At 39.1% G+C, this 20,348-nt stretch overlaps 2 protein-coding genes across 3 annotated transcripts; both read left to right on the forward strand.

The window, feature by feature from the left end:
* Positions 1 to 22: 22 nt before the first annotated feature.
* Positions 23 to 19,998, forward strand: LOC125237721 (mitochondrial protein C2orf69 homolog). Of its 2 annotated transcripts, none has more exons than XM_048144887.1 (11): positions 23 to 228; positions 2,108 to 2,211; positions 3,335 to 3,430; positions 6,638 to 6,765; positions 9,913 to 10,017; positions 10,753 to 10,849; positions 13,288 to 13,352; positions 14,666 to 14,818; positions 16,041 to 16,147; positions 16,887 to 16,999; positions 19,844 to 19,998. In XM_048144887.1, the coding sequence occupies exons 2-11, from the start codon at positions 2,185 to 2,187 to the stop codon at positions 19,982 to 19,984; spliced, it is 1,032 nt and encodes a 343-aa protein (XP_048000844.1). In that variant the 5' UTR covers positions 23 to 228; positions 2,108 to 2,184; the 3' UTR covers positions 19,985 to 19,998. The 2 variants fall into 2 exon arrangements, with proteins under 2 accessions (XP_048000844.1, XP_048000852.1); XM_048144895.1 differs by having other exon boundaries at positions 23 to 222.
* Positions 335 to 1,816, forward strand: LOC125237713 (TWiK family of potassium channels protein 7). Its single transcript, XM_048144876.1, has one exon. The coding sequence runs from the start codon at positions 568 to 570 to the stop codon at positions 1,633 to 1,635; it is 1,068 nt and encodes a 355-aa protein (XP_048000833.1). The 5' UTR covers positions 335 to 567; the 3' UTR covers positions 1,636 to 1,816.
* Positions 19,999 to 20,348: the final 350 nt, after the last annotated feature.

Here is a 20,348-nt window from a genome sequence, read left to right on the forward strand (position 1 = left end):
GCATCAATAAAAACTGCGTTTAGTTTCAGTCTGAGCTCGTATCAACAAATTGAATTGACGTATATTTTATTCATGCAAAAATCAAAATAAAATACTGTCTCATTTGTTTATTATAAAGCTGAGTCGTATCTGCAGTTGCTGTTACTATTGCTTTTCGAGTGTTTGCTTTTTTACAATACCTTTATACATACAAATAAAGCAGAAAAGCACTGTTTACAAAGGGTAAGGGTAAGTGCGCTTATTTTACTTAGTAATTTATTAAAAAACGCATTAAATGGGAGTCATCACTACCGATGGGATCACTAATAAGTGATAACATATTACATCCCCCAGCAATGCCCTTATTTCATTAGGTAATTCGAATGTTTGTGTTGTTTAAATTAGGGCAAATGAAGTTTCATAGGTACTCGAACCAAAACAACCTATGTTTTATAATAACATTAGTCTGGCGTCTTGCCAATTATTCTCCCGAAATAGTGGGCGTGCGAGGGCAGGCGCTCACGTACTACTACTCGCGTCAGTGCCGCTGGAATACTCCAGTTTCGTAATTTATATGAGACCGTTATCATGGAGCGACAGAACACAGCGTACTCGAGCTTCCACGGCTCCATGCGCAGCAGGGACTCGTCGTCCACCACTGGCAGCGACGCCAGGGAGAAGATAAAGGATTGCTTGAGGAAGTTCATAGCATTCATGTTTACACAAGTGGGAGTTGGCGCGCTAGTGGTGTGTTACGCGATGCTCGGCGCCGCCAGCTTCATACACATTGAGAAGAACAGCCCCGACCGGCAGCTCGAGGACGTGCGCCAGTGGCGCCTCAACACCACCAGGCAGCTCTGGACCATTGTACAGGAAAACAACATCTTTGATGAGGCCGCCTTCAAAACTGGAGCAGATGAAATCCTTCGAGTATACCAGAATAATATCTCACAAGCCATACATAAAGGCTATAGTGGACACTCGCCTGAAGATATCTGGTCATTCCCAGCCGCTCTAATGTACAGTTTATCAGTGTTCACCATGATTGGATATGGAAATATTGTACCTAAAACGGTTTGGGGTAAAATTCTAACAATCGCATATGCTTTTTTTGGCATCCCAATTTATATTTTATACTTCTGCAATATGGGTAAGGTATTAGCCAAAAGCTTTAAATGGTTGTATATAACGGCTCACGAGTGCAGCAGACGTGAAGACCCGATGTTTGAAGATGGAGAGCCGATAAAGAGGAAGATCACAGTTCCGTCAACTGCTTGCCTGTGGGTGATATCATTTTACATCCTGTCGGGCACTATTATGTTTGGGGCATGGGAGAAATGGAACTATTTGGATTCTACATACTTCTGCGTTATAAGCTTGTGTAAAATTGGTTTTGGAGACTTTGTTCCCGGAGCTAACATTGCTGATTCAGCCGGAGGCTCTCATGTGAAGCTGGTCATCAACTTTGTTTACGTGTTACTGGGCATGGGGCTAGTGGCCATGTGCTACAATCTCATGTGTGAAGACGTGAGGGTCAAGGTCCGGGAGCTCCGAGAGGACCTCAAGAACTGCTTGGACGACATTACTCTGAAGATAACAGTGTGCATGAATGATACTAAGTATTATCACCAGAAGGCTAATAGACAAGTGAAGTGACAGTAAGAAAGTCTAGTACAATGTTCATAATGACTGACTGGCAAAACGTTTGGCTGATCGGCCAAAAGAATCAAGGAGTAGGTTCTTTATAAATTTCCAAGATTTTTTGTAAAATAAGCGTTTTGTGTACATGTATTTTTTACTTTGTCTAATTTTATTAGTAATCAAATAAAAATATTGAAATCTATATGGTTGTTTTATTCCTCAATCTCAATCTAGTCAATCTTGTGTCTTACAGACTGATGAATCTTAACTAATTTACAAGTATGAGGGGAGTTAAAGCTGGATACGATCCATTGAATGAGCGAAGCGATGAACTATAACTTGATCTCTCTTTTATTTACACGGGAGCGACTATCTTTTGTTCTTTTCTATCGCCAATAGCTCATCGCTAACTCGCTTTTGGACCAGGACTTGAAACAAAACTAATGATATTTTCCTCCTTTAAAATGTTGACGTATTTGGTGTCCAGGTTGGGAGCTGCGTCCGTCCCCCACGGAGCCTCGCAGCGATGCGTCGCGGCCGCGGAAACATGGCTCGGTGAAGCGAATGGTGGTGCGACTCAGTCGCGTCAAGGTTCGCCGACATTTCTACAAAGCCTTCACAATACAAGATAACATTTTTCTCATCACACTCGCACACAATGTGCTGTTGCACGCAAGCGGAGCGGTGTTAGGAAAAGTTAGAATTTGACGACCGGTCTGGCCTAGCGGATAGTGACCTTGCCTGCTGAGCCGCAGTCCCGGGTTCGAATTCCGGTACGGGCATTTATTTGTGTGATGAGTTCCTGACACAGACCAACCCCTATAGACATCCATTACAAGACGACTCGCGGTCGCCAGCCTTCCTAGTATTTGCACTGATATAAGCGCGGGCGCTCGCCGTGCCCGATCAGTATCGACCAAGTAACAGACCCGAAAGCAGCGCGTGTTTTTCGCACTAAAAAATTGGAAAAGGGTATTTTGATGCCTTAAAGATGTCCACCTGTAGTGTGAAATGGTGTGGAAAGGTAACAAGAAGCTCAAATTTAAAAACAGACGGCATTACATTCCACAAATAAGTCATATTTATAATTTATTCAGAGCCGGCATAGGTCAACTTACATTGGCCACTTACGCGTCAGTAGAGGGACAGTCATACTTCTGTCCCTTTTCATCTGGCGCGACTGCCCGCCGTCCTTGAAACGGCCAATCACAGCGCGCTTAACACATTCCCCGCCCGCTCCTCGCACCCCAAACACTGGTGACTCGTATCGCGAACAAAATATACAAGATTTCTACTCTATAGGAGGTTCTCTGTGGTTCCTGAGTTTGTCCATGGATGTTTTCTATGTATATAAGTATTTGTATACTTATTATGTATATCGTTGTCTGAGTACCCACAACACAAGCCGGCTTGAGCTTACCGTGGGGCTCAGTCAATTTGTGTAAGAAAGAATGTCCTATAAAATTTATTTATTTATTTCAGTCCCACATTGTACAATGTACTATAGCGACCTATAGGGGATATTACGCGAAATTCTGCGAGGGCGCCTCTAGCACATGCCTACCGCGAACCTTGTTCGGTGTGTTGCCTCTTCGCACTTGTTAATGCGCACGTAAGAGTGACAGGGACGGAACATTTCAAACGTAGTCTGTAAACAAACCGCCTTCATCAAAGACAAACTTTTTTTTTTAATTCTATGGTTACTGTGTTACAGGGGTTAGAGGGGCGCCGCAATGACGTGCTGTTCTCGCCGTGCGTGCGCCGCGTGCAAGCGCCGCCCGCGCTTGTCTTCTGGGGCGGCGACGTTCAGGTACCACATCTTAGATACATAAGATACATACATACATACATATAATCACGCCTGTATTCCATAAAGGGGTAGGCAGAGCACATGAACTACTAAGTTTCAGTGCCACTCTTGGCAAAAAGGGGTTGAAATAAATCCAAATTGTTACATTGCAATGACAGGTTGCCAGCCTCTCGCCTACTTCTACGACACCCACGGGAAGAAAGGGGGTGGTGAAATTCTCAACCCGTCACCACACGGGGCACATCTAAGATTTAAAGTTCTATGTATAAAGCCCTTCCAACTTACATACTCATCTGTAACAAACTTGGACTCAGTGGCATTAAATCGTCTATCTATCTATCTAATCTGATAAAAATCGATCTAGCTTAGTCGTAGGTCTCAGGAAACCCGAATTTTCGCGTTTTCATGCGTTTTTCGTTCTCGTTATTAAACGCAAAGTACGGTCTCAAAACACGATATAATAAAAAAAACTCCAAGCGAAGCTCGATCGAAATTGATGCAACTAGCCCTAAGTGCGTTTTCACATTATCCGATCCGATATCGGATGTCGGACCGATATCCCATACATTGAAGACGCCATCTTTGATTTTTGCCTTGGAAATCCTTCCGACATCCGATATCGGATCGGATAGTGTGAAAACGCACTTACAGTAATGAACACGACAAAATATGACTATATATTCGAGTTACTTGCATTATCTCAGTTTACTCAATGTAGCAAGAGATGGCGCCACCGGCGAGATAGAACACGCTATCGTTTGTTCATCGTAGATTGTACTAAACGTTCGCTTTGGCGTAGAAACGTTGACAATGCAATATTATTGTATGACAGTTTTTGTACTGGATTGGCTTGTTTCTTCGTGAGCATGTTTTAATTCAGTGAGTTTGGACAATAACTTAACTTTAAAGTTAAAATGAATGAAATTGTATCAAATATACATTGTGTTTAGCTGAATTATTAAAGAGGAGACACACTCAAAGGTTATGACATATGGCGCCACCCTATTAGTCCTTACGTGAGAGCGAGAAGATGATGTTTTTTTCTCTCTCACATATGAATGACAGTGACATGCCTAGACACTAGCAGACGCACCGCCTGGCGGGATAAAAATGTCAGTGTGGCTCCCAAGAATATTATATACCATGGATATTGCGTGCCGAACATTACGTTGAAGCCAAAAAATTTGACCTTGAATTACGTCACGCCGGTCTTGCATCTCTTTCTTTAGGGTGTCCATGATTAAGCATACATTAGGGATATCCCGCGGAATTTGACGTATTACGTTTATACGACTGATTAATTTTGTAACTTATTAAATTCAAATCCGATCAATCGTTTTATCACGAAAGTGAACATCCATCCTCACAAACTCAAAAAGTAAGGTATATTAGGGCAATTCCGAAAGTCGTCTAATTAGGAAAGTCGCATAGAAATCACCATTATTTCCGTCATATCAAGATTCCCCTTTCGGAATTATCTGAACATTTCTGTCATTCGGAATTACTCTAATGCACCTTACTAATTTGTCAACCGCCAATAAGGTCCATTTCTATACCACTCTGCAGTTACTTTGCCTTACGCCACAAAATACGGTACAGTTTTTACCAGTGGTAAACTACTGGGATTTTTTTTTCAGAACCGTTCCAGAATAAGAGCGTGGTGAGTGTTGCAACACGAGGCTTAAAATATAACTTTTCTTTTACTGACACCTGTATTTATTAAAAAATGTTTCAGTCACTTTAAACTATCACAATAATATTTTGGTAGTAACTACTGGGAAAACTAATCCCAGTAGCTATCAACCCCCGGTGTGGTAATTAACAATGTGGGGAAAATCCCAGTAATTAGGACAGGTAAAAACTTGGTGGTAACTAGTGGGAATAGCCACAAAAATATAAGGGAAGTATTTGTCAATGGGGAAATAATGAAATACTAGGACGTTTTAAAACAGTATCTTTATTTTTAAGCGCCGCCCCAAATCTCAAGGAAGGTGGTTCTCAATTCGTACGTATTTCAATTCTCTTCGCATGTATATATATATATATATATATATGTATCTCAATTTAATGTTTATGCCACGATATCTCCGTCGTTACTGGACCGATTTTTAAAATTTCTTTCTGTGTCATAATCTTCAGGCTTAAAGTGCAAATCTGCAAATTGTCGAACGCTCTGAAACATTTCCTTTTATCGGTACAATCGACAGCCAACGCTGCCTCCTTCCTTCATCTTTTGGAACACTGAAAAGTTTAATATTATTCATGTTAATTGTAAAGACATAAACAATAAAGTTGGTATTATTATACTGTGATATGAACTATGAACATAGAAACCGTACCAAGTTGATAGATTTAGCTCCATTCAATAAGAGTAAATACCATGCAAGAAAAAAGATTGGTCACCCTAGTCGTAAAACCACACATAGCATTATTTTTCTTTAAAGGTCATATTTATCGTTCTAAACCTATTCGTGGGAATTTTGATATAATTTGAGACAATGAAAACAATATAATGATAAGAACTAACCAAGATTACAAGCAAAATAGCAGAAAATTTATTGCCAGCGAGGTTTATGAACATTTTGGTAAAATAAGTACTTACTTGTGAAATTTTACGTCGGATTTCGGTTTCCATTTACTTCCACAATGGTTCACTATGCAATACATAGCGCAGAACTTAAGTAAATCGTCGAAAAACGTTTATTTCGCAAAATAAATATCTGAATCGGTGAATGACTTTTGACAATTCTGACATATCGGGCATATTTTTTTATTATTAGTGTTCCCATAGTACGCAGGAGGTAAATACCGGAGAAATAAGGTTTTTGATTGAGTTTTTTTTCGTATAATACAAAGAAAAGTAAGTCAATTTGATTGAAGAATGTTTTATACGTTTTTTTTAGTAACTAATCTGGCAATACATCACAGTGTCGGAAAGAGATAGAACATAGGAGTAAAGGTGAATGAACCTGGCTTCAACTCATTGGTCGGCACGCAAAATCCATGGTATTTAATATTCTTGGTGGCTCCTCATTCTAATACAATAAGTCAACCTTTATTTTTTAGTCCATGTTGTAGTAATTGCAATTACATACTTGCACTTAAAGGCGTGCGTGGTAAGGGAACCGTGACGCGCGTGTAAATTCTTAAGAATTTATAGGTACGTAATGTAACTTTAACGTCAAATCTAACTTCCATAATCTACAGGACTACCCTGAGATCATGCAGGCGCACCGCGATAATCGGGCCTACATCAAGTGGAACCTCGAGAACACGGCTCGCATCCTCAGCCAAAACTTCCCCACCTACCATATTGTAGTCGTTCGGCCCTCCAGGTAAGCTAGCGTAGAGCCTAGGGGCACTAGATAGTATCTAAATTAGAGATGGGCCGAATATGGACTTTGCCGAATAAGAATATTCGGCCGAACATTCGGTTCAGCTCTTACCGAACCGAGCATTCGGCCGAATATTCGGTTACGCCATATTTAGAAAGCGGATCTTAAGATTAAAACTATTAAATGATTGATAATGGTTACATATGTTATTACCTCAGGTGGTTATTACGATTTAGTGAATTTAACTAAAACTTAGTTAAAACAACTCTAAACTCTTCTCAACTCTTAAACTACGGTTTTTTTCAACTTTCTATTTGTATTTTGACGCATAGGCAATTATCTCTTTTTCGTACTTTTCGTAGTTCCTTAGAAAGCTACTAAAATAGGAGCTTATTATCCAAAGGAATACGTAAGATCTTCATATTTTTTTTACTTTGTTTATTCGGTAAATATTCGGCAAAGCAACCGAATTATTCGGCCAAATACGAACATTGAAAAACTTGCCGAATATGCCGAATACCGAATATTCGGCCCATCTCTAATAAATTCTAAATAGTGAAACGGCCATTTTTTTTAAATTTGTACACCCCACTTTTTTTGTAACAGGTATTTTTTACGCGATTCATACTCAGAATCGCAAGGTCTTTCGAACCTGATAGGAGAAAAAAATGTCCCACGGTTTCCATACATTTTTCAAACTTTCCGTTCCGTTACCGCCATACAACATGTATGAAAAAATGGTAACGGAATGGGAAAAATCCTTTCTCTTTATCCTATTAGGATTGAAAGAGCTCGCAATTCTGAGTGGCAACAAATACTATATAAACTCTAGAGTTAATACGTGCAGCTTCTGACGTTTCCCATACAATGGAGCGGCAACAATTTTACTAGCGCCATCTAGCGGTACGAGTTGTTCAAAGTAGTTTGTCAGCCTTTTATTTTAGTAAATTAACATAGAAAATGCGATTACTTGATCTACTTTAACATTTTTAGACGGAATAAAACAAAAAAATAAGAATGTGTGACTTTTTTTAATTTTATACTGAATGAACTAAACTATTTTGATCAACTCATGCCGCTAGGGGCGCTAGTATCGCATGTTGCCAACTTTGGCACCAAGCTGCACGTATTAACTCGTAGAGTTTACATAGTATTTAGTGGCAACCACATAAAAATTTGGTTTACTCAAGACACTTGCATGAGCTTCAATAGTTCACATGTACAGTCAACCAATTGAAACCCTAGGCCACTGTAGAACTATGTTACAGTGTGTGATAGGCCAGTAGACATTCCTACACGTTGATCACGTAGACAACGTAATAGTGATTGAATACAGATAAACCGCCTCTCCATACGATAAGGGACTGCCTCTCAACACGTAGGTTAACTATATTATATTTTGACGACCGGTCTGGCTCAGTCGGTAGTGACCCTGCCTGCTGAGCCGCGGTCCTGGGTTCGAATCCCGGTAAGGGCATTTATTTGTGTGATGAGCACATATATTTGTTCCTGAGTCATGGATGTTTTCTATGTATATAATAATTTTATATGTATTTATCTATTTCAGTATGTATATCGTCGCTTAGCACCCATAGTACAAGCTTTGCTTAGTTTGGGGCTAAGTTGATCTGTGTAAGGTGTCCCCCAATATTTATATATTTATATTATAAACCACAATCACAATGTATTGGGGAGTGTTAGGAGATAGGTTGGAGACATTATACCTATGGACCACAACTGACTACAGTGTTTACTTCAACCACCTCCCATGCACTCTTGCCTATTTCAAGTGACGTTATAAATCAGATTGTAAGAAATTATGAAAAAATCTCTTACTGCTTGTGTAAGGTGATGTTCAATGAAACAACGACATGTCGGAAGTGTTCTTTATTGTCTACGTCTCACTCGCACATTCATACTTTATACATATGTTGTCTCTTTCATTCTACCTGGGTTATTACCTATCTAATGGTCGTATTATGGTTCGATCCGAATATCGACTTTTGCCCTTACACTTGTCATTTTGACATGGTTATAGAGTGGCCTAGGGTTTTAAATTGGTTGACTGTGCCCCGTACGCCCCGCCCCGCTCCATGCGCAATACGAGCGTTACACTTAAGTGCGTTTTCACATTATCCGAATGTCGGACCGATATCCCATACATTACAGGCGCCATCTTGGATTTTTTTCCATTGAAATCCTTCACTGAGAGAAATTTGCATTGTGAATTTAACAAGTTCGACTTGTTGCGGTTTATCCGTTTGAATCAGCCAAACGTATGTTTAAAACAACACGTGTCAGGTTGTTTTTATAAAATCGACTTGTTGATTCAAATATATTGCCGATTCAAATGACAAGTAGCTTGTTGTTTGAACCAAAGAGCACGTAGGCGCTATTTTAACCAAAAAACTTGTTGAACGAACATGAAAACTGTTTGTTTTTTCTCTCAGTGTTCTTCTATCGTTCTGATATCGGATGATATGTGTGAAAACAGACTAAGGACTAATGGTGATGGTGACCAGACCTATTCGTCCTAAAAGAAGCTTAAGTTCTATCGTCAGCATATTTTAGGACGAAAATATGTTGTTACCATGCATGCCAAGTGCTCTAGAATCCCACCAGAAGCTAGTCTTTATTGCAGATGAACCGTAAGGATAGTTTGGACATGAAACGCCACATATACACCCTGTTTTTATTGAATTCCGTTAACTTTAAGGGAATGTTCTTTAGATCAAATATAATTAATTTCTCTAAGAAACTAGCGTCTTAACTCTTACGGTTATTGAGTTATTAAAAAATTAAAGATAATTACTGAACATGTTTGTGACAGCCTTTACCAATTCCTATAATGTTATTTGTTTTGACATGTGCCGTCAATCACTTGACTGTTACTTGAATGTTATTTTTAAGGGTCTCTCACACTAATAAATTGATTTATTATGTATGAAAACAAGGAAAAAAATTTTTTTGCGAATTTAACTACATATAAGTGATATACAGGGTGGTTCCTGATAATGAACCTAACGACGTGTCGAATTTAACGGAAAACAAAAAAAAAACACGGTGTATGCTTGTACTGCTTAACTAAACCAACAACAAAAATTAATTATCAAAACTTAACATTTTTCTATGTCCCGATGTTTGCAGAATCAAGTACAAGAGCTTTAGCTGCTACGATAACTTCGTGCCGAGCAACAACCCCGGCGTCCCCGAGCACACGCCCACGCACAGCGCGTTGCTGCACTTGCAGAAGTAGGTACACAGTATAAAACCAGTGATAATTCTTCTAACAAATTTTGCGCCGCGCGGTTTTTGTCCTTGAGTAGCGCTCTGCGCGAGCGAGGTGCAGAGACAACGCGCGCGTTATGTGGCAACGGACGATCGCGGGAGATTCACTACTGGGTCGTCCTTATACTGTGGTACTAGCTCCTACCCCCTCCCAACCCTCCTTAGGAGTTAGGACTCGACCGAGACATCAAACCCTATGCGACGCTGACAGAAAACTGTCTCAACTTGTCCTTTCTCTGTATGATACATTACATATTCCCAAATTGTTTGGAAAAATACACCACGATCGCGTTTGCATTTTTTTTTCTGTATGAGGAGTGTCTTTTCAAAAGGACTTATGTCCATAAGTTAACAAGGGATATTTCCCTAGGAAGACATAAATAAATAAAAATAACCTCTGTGGACTTATAGAATAAGTCCTTTTGAAAAGACACTTCTAGTATCTACATGCTTGGCTCCTATAATTGCAAAAGTAGCAATCTTCTCCTCAATCGTCTAGTCCATATTCTAATTGCCGCGACGCTTCTATTTTCAGTGGAATTTGAATTCTAATTTATTAGTATCAGAACTGAAATTCCAATGAAAACAAACGAGACGCGGTAATTAGCTTCGAAAAGAATTAGCCCTTACGTCTTGAGAAGGACCGAAAATATGAAATACAGATTTAGGAAGCTAGAACTTGTGTATTTGCTTGTGCAGGTTACTGCAGGAAGTGAGTAATCAAGTGAAGAAGATCCCCGAACAGGAGCTGCTAGCCGGGCTGGAGGCGGCGGCCAACGACGCTGACGAGTTAAACGTAAGATGAGACCACACAATTACATCTAGGGCCAGTTGCATCAACCACATTTGACAGACACATTATCGTCACACAGCAGACGTCTATAGAACTTCCCATCTAATATATAAAAAAACCGGCCAAGAGCTTGTCGGGCCACGCTCAGTGTAGGGTTCCGTAGTTTTCCGTATTTTTCTCAAAAACTACTAAACCTATCAAGTTGAAAACAAGTTTCCTAGAAAGTCTTTATAAAGTTCTACTTTTGTGATTTTTTTCATATTTTTTAAACATGTGGTTCAAAAGTTAGAGGGGGGGGGGCACACTTTTTTTTCCTTTAGGAGCGATTATTAAAAAATCTGTCCCCACTTTATATGTAGGGGGGGGGGTACCCTAACAAAACATTTTTTTTCCACTTTTTATTTTACCACTTCGGCGTGATTGAAATACATATTGGTACCAAATTTCAGCTTTCTAGTGCTAACGGTCACTGAGATTATCCGTGGACGGACGAACGGACATACAAACATGGCGAAACTATAAGGGTTCCTAGTTGACTACGGAACCCTAAAAAAGAAGAAACTGACTGACATATTAACGCACAGCCGAAGATTCCAAATTTGTCACGTAGGTTTCTTATAAGGTGTAGAGGAGCACTAAGAAAGGATTTTTCAAAATTCACCTCCTAAGGGGGTGAAATGGGGGTCCAAAGTTTGTATGGGAAAACAGGATTAGATTAGTACGCGGGCGAAGCCGGGAAAACGCTAGTACAATAATATTTAACGAACGCTTTAACGAAGACAGACGGTTTGGTGCAAGCGACCCTTAGAAGAAACAAGTTGATCTATTTGTATGGCGGCCGAGCGTGTCAGATTTTGTACTGAAGTTGTTACATGCCTGTGATTTTAAATATGTCTCAGGCACTTGAATGTTCATAATTTTTAAGTGTAAATATAGTACATTGTGCAATTTGTATATATAACTAGATTATAATAAATTATTTCGTACGCCAAAAGGCACATCATAGTAAAACTATGGAAACGGATTAAATCGCGTATAATGAACCACGAACCACGTAAACGTTGACCACGAACGCTGTAAAGAGTTCGAAACGTCGGGATGTATTTTAAATTCATTATACGCGATTTAATCCGTTTCCATAGTTTTATTTCATGAGTAACTATCGCGGTAACCGAAGACAATATCACATCATAGTAGTTCTATGAAGAATTATGTTACCATCTATTTATTATGTGATGAACGAATAAATAAATTGAATTGAATTCAAGGGGAGGAAGTTGAATATTACTAACGAGAGTCAGTTAAACCGCGACGGCTTGCCGGAGCGATTTAAAGACTCGAGATAGTAATATTCATACTCCCCGAGTTACACACAATGTTTTTTATCACACTCGCAATGTAAAAAATATGTAAATAGATGTAAAAAAGTTAAGTACGGTACAAGAAATTTCATTATTCCCTTGGGGGAACGATTTTTCTATAACTCACGCTCCGCCTGCGTGCAATAGCACATTTAAAGTGCGGGTGTGATGAAAAATCTCTTACTGCTTGTCATTTTGACATAGTTGTAGAGTGGCCTATGGTTCCAATTGGTTGACTGTTACATTGTGCAACAAGGGGAGGAAGTTGAATATTACTAACGAGACTAAGTTTTTTTTTTTTATATTGGGGGACACCTTACACAGATCAACTTAGCCCCAAACTAAGCAAAGCTTGTACTACGGGTGCTAAGCGACGATATACATACTTAAATAGATAAATACATACATAGAAAATATCCACGACTCAGGAACAAATATCTGTGCTCATCACACAAATAAATGCCCTTACCGGGATTCGAACCTGGGACCGCGGCTCAGCAGGCAGGGTCACTACCGACTGAGCCAGACCGGTCGTCGTCGTTAAATCGTGACAGTTTGCCGGGGAGATTTAAAGACTCGATTTTACAATATTCATGCTCCCAGAGTTACACACAATGTTTTTAAAAAGTATGTAAAAAGATAAACAGAAGTTAATTTCGGTACTAGAAATTTCATAACTCCCTTGGGAGAACGATTTTTCTATAACTCACCACAGTCGCACTATGTATATAGTGCGACTGTGGTGAAAAGCTTTTTGACTGGTAGTGTATTTCGGAAACTCAAAATACAGACGACCGGTCTGCCTCAGTCGGTAGTGACCCTACCTGCTAAGCCGCGGTTCTGGGTTCGAATCCCGGTTAGGGCATTTATTTGTGTGATGAGCACAGATATTTGTTCCTGAGTCATGGACGTTTTCTATGTATATAAGTATGTATGTATCTATAGAAGTATGTGTATCATCGCTTAGCACCCATAGTACAAGCTTTGCTTAGTTTGGGGCTAAGTTGATCTGTGTAAGATGTCCCCAATATTTATTTATTTTATTTATTTATTTATAACTAATTGTTCATAATATTACAGACACCGCCGAAGGAAGAAAGTAGCTCAAACGGCGCGGCAAATCCAGCTCCAGAGACACTCGAGCCGTGAGTAGGTTTTGTTCCAATGGATGTCGTCTGTGAAAATATAAATAACCACAAAATTAAAATTTTGAGAAAACCCCTGACCGCGACATAATGGACCGATTTTCATGAAACATGGCTAAGAACACTCCCGACTAACTCAGCTTTCAAAAAAAAACCAAATCCAAATCGGTTCATCCGTTCGGAAGCTACGATGCCACAGACACAGACAGACAGACAGACACGCCAAACTTATAACACCCTGTCGTTTTTGCGTCGGGGGTTAAAAAGTAACGAACTATACATCTCCCGTGAGACTCAAACATATTTAAAAATCCTCAGAAATGGATCGAAACATGTCGAACGTTATATCGACTTAACACGTGAGTAACCCGCATAATTTAAAAAAAAATAAGTAACTAACTATAAGTAGAGAAATAAATTGCTTGATGTCCTGCAGCCAAACTTGTAACGGGTGATATTTTTTAAATGTTCGTAAACTTTCGTCAACAGTCTAAAGTACTAGTTAATGAAGAGGCACACTCAAAGGTTATGACAGATGGCGCCACCTTATTAGTCCATTGCACAGACAAAGAATTTCATACGTGAGAGCGAGAAGATATTTTTCTCTCTCACACACATATGAATGACAGTGACATGCCTATGCACTTGTACTAGCGCCGCCTGGTGGGATAAAATATCAGTGAGCCTCCTCATGGCATCAAGGTGTCAGAAATTACATTTACAATACATTTGGCGCTACTTTACCGCTCTAGGGCTCAAAGCAGTACATTACGTGAGTATGTCGAAACATTTAACAACTATAATATACTGTAAAATGTGCACACTACACGTGCGAAGATACTTATAGATATTAAATAGAAGTAATTCCCAACTTGTATTGATTTAGATCACTCCCTTTCGGTCATGTTTCAATAGATCGCCATTCGTTTTGAATTTAATTTGATGTATCAAATGTTTCTTTGACCCAGTGGTTAACTGGTAAAGAATGCCTTAAGGCATTAAGTCCATTTGCACTCTTTTATTATGTGCAATAAAATTTAAATAATAATAAATTAAAAATAATTCCCGGCCGAATACAATCTAGGTGTATTTAAGTCAAGAGTGAATAGGCTATTACTGAACCAGTCAGCTACAACTTCGGCCATGCCTTTCCATCAGGTGCGAGTGCGACTAAGGTCAATCACTGGCCATTTTTTTAAAAATAAAAAAATAAACAAAGTTATTGTTTGAGTTTGTTAGAATTGAGTGTTACAGACAATTCAATCAAAAATTGTTTTTATCTTAATACTTATTCAATTACTGCTTATTTACAGAACGAACCGCCTGTGGTGGCGAGCAGACTTAGCGCTGCATGAGTCCAAGCTGTCGCTAGTGGGGTTCAGCAAAGGCTGCGTGGTGCTCAACCAGCTATTGTACGAGTTCCACTACACACACACACTCACGCCTGCCGACACACAAGCAACCAGGTTGTTTATTTTACCATTTTCACGGCGAATGGTCCCTATTTGTTAGGATTTTATGAACAGCGAAGCAAAGAGGAGAGTAACTGTCAAAGTAAAATGTGTAATCACAGTGCATAGACTGCCATCTCTCGACACAAGCTTAAAACTTTTAAACCTCAATTTTGACAATTTGGCCCATATTGTTAGCTTTATAATACGTCAAATATTAATATTAACGCCATCTAGCCGAACGTTCCCCAAAGGTTTAACGCCATCTAGGCCACCGTACGACTTTATCCGTCTATACGGAGTTACATATGTCTTTGCTTAAAAGTAACATTTTAGACCTTAACATTAGCTCGATTGTATTTGACAAATGTGTCTGAAAATGAAAAATTTAATATTTATTTTTCAAGTAGGCTTATTACAATTTACAATGCGCATATGAACGTCAAATAAAGCTACGCCGGCTCTAACCCTACGCCTCAGCCTCGAGAAGATTTCAGTCCCCCCTCAGTTGGAGGGGGGTATCCACTATGGGACCGGCATGAAACTCGGTGGCAAAACATTACAATAGGCGAGTTGTCTCAACATTAGTCAGTTGCCTGTTCTCCTAACGACGTATGCGGCTGAATTTAATTTGTTTTCTTATATGAGGAGTCCATTGTAGATTTTTGTCCAATGTTAAACCAAAGAACAGTTTTGTATTCTCATCTCTAAGATTTCATTATTCAAAGGTATTTTTTTACCGCCCTCCGAATCGCTAAACTTAAGTGGCAGTGGGCGGGGCACATTGCACGTAGAACCGATGGCCGTTGGGTCGGAAATGTTCTCGATTGACGACCGCGTACCGGAAGGCGGAGTGGACTGATGCAGCGAAAGGTACAAGGTATTACAAGTGTGTTTCCATGACAACCCAATTTGATAGTTCGCGGACTGATGACCTGGTGAAGGTCGCAGGAGTCCGCTGGATGCGGGTGGCGCAGGACAGGTCATTGTGGCAATCTTTGGGGAGGCCTATGTCCAGCAGTGGACGTCTTTCGGCTGATATGATGATGATGATGGGTAATTTTTTGCATGTTTTTTATTCATGGTGCTAATTTAAATATCAATATATCTAATTTATTATCTAGAGATAAATTAAGATTTCAATTTGCATCATAAATAAAAAAACATGCACGGCTTATGTACTGGAATTGCCCTGATGATGAGTTTTTTTTACCGATTCGTTTAACATTTATTTCAGGTTTATTTCATGCATCACGGCGATGTACTGGCTGGACGGCGGGCACGCTGGCGGACGCAACACGTGGCTCAGCTCTCGCTGCCTACTAGAAACACTCGTCAGGCTCAGTTAGTATATTATTTTCAAAGAAAAGCTGTCAAAGTAAAATGTGTAGCCATAGTGCATAGAATGCCATCTCTCGATACAAAATTTAAACATTTGAACCTCAGTTTGGACACTTTGAGGCTATTTTATTTATAAAGTAACTGATTATTATCAGCACGACATAGCGGCATATCGTCACTACTTTGAAAAAATCTCGTATCTCACACTGCTCCTCAAAGTTAAAACGCAGTAAGTCTATATGCATTGCCTACATACTTATTACATTTTTCTTTTCATTGACAGAAGAAGATGCAAGTTTTTTTCAAAGTGGTGACGATATAGCAGTTGAAACTATTTTGTTATAACTCTATGCGGGAAATTAATAGTTTTCAAATTTATTTCGTAATTATACGTTAACGCTATTCCACACTAGGTGGCGCTAGTGGTCTCGTAATTTTGCCGTACTTTGCTCACACATATCCTGTATAAAAGTACAATAAAATTAGTAAAGCCTGACCAGAAATATCGCTGACTACGCGCCATGTTGCGGAATTTTATTAGAACGATTTTTCTTCATATTATACTGAACTGTCACCGCATACATCAAAATAACAGCGCCATTTTTTTGCTCAGGGTTCATTTTATTTCGTGATCACCTACTCGTTTATGCTATTCCACACTAGATGGCGCTAGTAGTCTCGTGATTCCGCCGTATTTTGCTCACATGTGTTATGCAATAAATGAGAATATGCATGGTTGCAGACGTGGAGATCTTCGTGCACGTGAGCCCGTACCAGGTGCAGGACGAGGCGCGGCCGTGGATCGGGCGCGAGGAGCGCGCCTTCACCGCCATGCTGAGGAAGCTGGGCGCCAATGTAACTAAACTCTGTCAAATAAGAACAAAGACAACTATAGGTATCCTTTTCTCCAGCACCCTAAAGAAAAGGATGCATATAGTTTTCTTTGTTCTTATAAAATTTACTGACAGACTTGTTTGACAGAGTATATTATTCTCCTTCTTTGACGACTGGTCTGGCGCAGTCGGTAGTGACCCTGCCTGCTATGCCGCGGTCCCGGGTTCGAATCCCGGTAAGGGCATTTATTTGTGTGATGAGCACAGATATTTGTTCCTGAGTCATGGATGTTTTCTATGTATATAAGTATTTATATATTATATATATCGTTGTCTGAGTACCCACAACACAAGCCTTGAGCTTACCGTGGGCCTCAGTCAATCTGTGTAAGAATGTCCTATAATATTTATATTTATATTCTTTACGGCTCCGTACCAAAAAGGTTCCCTAAGGTACCTTACGGTTCCACTTTATTTTTTATTAATGAGCAATTCCCGAAAAGTTTTTAGGTACATTTGGATTACTTCTCCGAACGGATGAACCGATTTTGATTTAGTTTTTTTTTTGTCTGAAAGCTGAGTTAGTCGGGAGTGTTCTTAGCCATGTTTCATGAAAATCGGTCTACTATGTCGCAGTCGGGGTTTTTTTCAAAATTTTAATTTTGTGGTTAGGTTATTTAGTTAAAAGTGTTGGTGGTTCCTGATAATAGCGTGTCGAATGTAACGGAAAACAAAAGAATACTGTGTATAAAATAGTACATTACGATACAAGTGCGTAAAAAAGGAGGTTCGAAACGAGTGGCGATAAATTAAAACTCGACCGAAGGGAGTGTTTCAAATCGACACAAGTTACGAATTTCCTTTTCGCACGTGTATCGTACGACGTTTTTCAGTACAGATAAGCCTCCGAAGTTTCGACCTGGCATATAATGAACCACTTCTCGCACTAGTGCGTAAAAATACACCATCTCTACTGAAAATGATGTTATGTTGTGCAGGCATCGATTTAAACTTCTCTAGATACACTATCACCTACAAATTCGGCACTCAAAAGTGTCCGATCGCTTAGTTGCAAATGTGTGCGTCCAGTTGACAAACGAAAACTTCGCAATGTAGTAAAAACTACTTTCATTTTTTTACAAAAACAACGTTATTTCTTAGTACTTAAAGTTCAATTTCAAATGCAAGCAATTGGCGGTTATGACATTAATGAATGTGACCATCGCGAAAGCCATAAAATTTTATTACCGCAGATCGCAGGTGTGCATATTTTTAAAAAAATCTACGTCTTATTGCAACCAACTTAAGTTTAATTTCGTTTGCGCTGCAACAATCTAAACGCCATTTTTACATTGGGAACGAGGATGGACAGAGGCATCATGGGAGTCGCGCTATGAGATGAAAGGCGAGAATGAGGAAATTTGCGGTATTTTTGCGAAAAACTGTTTTAAAAAATCCTATTAGATAGAAAATTTCTTAAGGAACAAAACGTTTGGTATAACATTTTTCGAGATGTTGCGTATTTTAAGCGAAAAAAAATGAGTTTTTACTGTACGATATTTTTATTGATATTATCTCAAACAAAAAAATATATAAGGTACGGCGGGACAATTTGGACTGGGGGACAATTGCAACTGAACTGATTAATATCTCCACGTTTTGCAATGTTTGCATTATTAAATAGAGTCAACTGGCCCCGTAGCCGAATGGCATTTCTCCGACGCCAAACGAAAGCGATACGCCGCTGGCTCTGTCGCGCCAATACGCAAGCGCGATAGAGATAGATATCTACTAGCGCTTCGTTTCGTGAGCGTTTCGTGAGCGATTGTGCCATTCGGCTAGCCACCCTGAGGTATATATATATATATATATATATATATATATATATATATATATATATATATATATATATAATATATATATATATATATATATATATATGTGTGTGTGTAGGTATGTATATATATAACATATGTGTGTGTGTGTGTGTGTGCGTGTAGTGAGTGTATGTGTAGCGATTATGTGAAGGTAAACAGTTGAGGGATTGTATGTGGTGTGTGTGAGGGTGCACTTGGAGAATATGAATTAAGTAGCTATTAAAACAAAGAAGAATTGAACGATGACATTAATTTATTATTCTACGTATAATGTCTTTCAAAGCTTTGTTTGGGTAAATCTTCTCTCCGCTCCTCAGCTATAATCTTGCGCCATTTTTCCCTTTCAACGTCTTGTTTTGGGAATCTGGAATAAAAAGCTTTTTTATTACTTAAAAACGAATTTGCTATTCCCGGGTTGTTTCTTTTTATAATTAAAGTAATTTATAAGATATGTATTAATATTATTGAATTGAAATCATTTATTTCAGACTTATTGGTCCATAATAATAAATAAATACATACACTATTAATATGAAATAGGCTTCTTTTACAAAAAATATAAATTAGCGACTCCATCATTCCATTTTTAACTATGTTCCACTTCATCCATCTTTTGTCGCCGTCCGCTCATTACTAGTATAGCGCGAGAGAAAGAGACAAACTGCGTAAGACCAAATCAAGGAATTTACTTTAATTATTCTAGAAAATAAATGTTTTTTGTAAGTTAGGAAGCCATTTTGACCACAAATGCATAACATTATAAAATTATTAACAATTACTTACCGGAAATACGATACGTCATCCTTTTTCAACGTATATAAGGTGTTATTTTTGCACTTTTTTACGGAGCACTTAGGCATGTTGCCGACACGGCGGATGAAGCGCTACTGACCGCCCAATTGTGCTTAGAACATTTTCAAGCACAATTTGCTGCGGACACATTCTAAGCCGTGATGGTGCATCTAGGTAGTTTAGATCGATGTGTGCAGGTGCACCGCTACCTGCACTCGGACTCGGCGCCGGTGACGCTGCTGACGCACTTCAGCGTGCTCAGCAACTTCCGCAGCCGCCAGGACTCCGGCCCGCCCAGCGCGCCGCAAGACTCTGATACTGATGACAGTACTAAATAAAACATACTAACAAACCCGTTTTTAATTGAGGTCATGATGTCTCGTTTTCTCACGCGTATTGTTTTGACAGGAACGTGTATTGTGTGTAGTGACAATGTTGCTACTTCTTAACCCTTAAATGCATATTGTTGCCATTTGGCTACAATGCATGTATTATTTAATAAACTAGCCAAAATATAAGCTGGACTTTTTTATTTATTTTTCTTAGATCTGTAGGATCATCATCCAGTTTTTTCACACTTTTCCGCCATTTTTTCTTAAATGGTTGGAAATAATGTTTTTATTTAAGAAAAAATGGCGGAAAAGTGTGAAAAAACTGGATGATGGTGATTTTTAGTACATGATTCAGGCAGATTTTTTCAGA

Source organism: Leguminivora glycinivorella, chromosome 2 (genome assembly GCF_023078275.1).
Source record: "Leguminivora glycinivorella isolate SPB_JAAS2020 chromosome 2, LegGlyc_1.1, whole genome shotgun sequence".
Classification (NCBI taxonomy): Eukaryota; Metazoa; Arthropoda; class Insecta; order Lepidoptera; family Tortricidae; genus Leguminivora; species Leguminivora glycinivorella.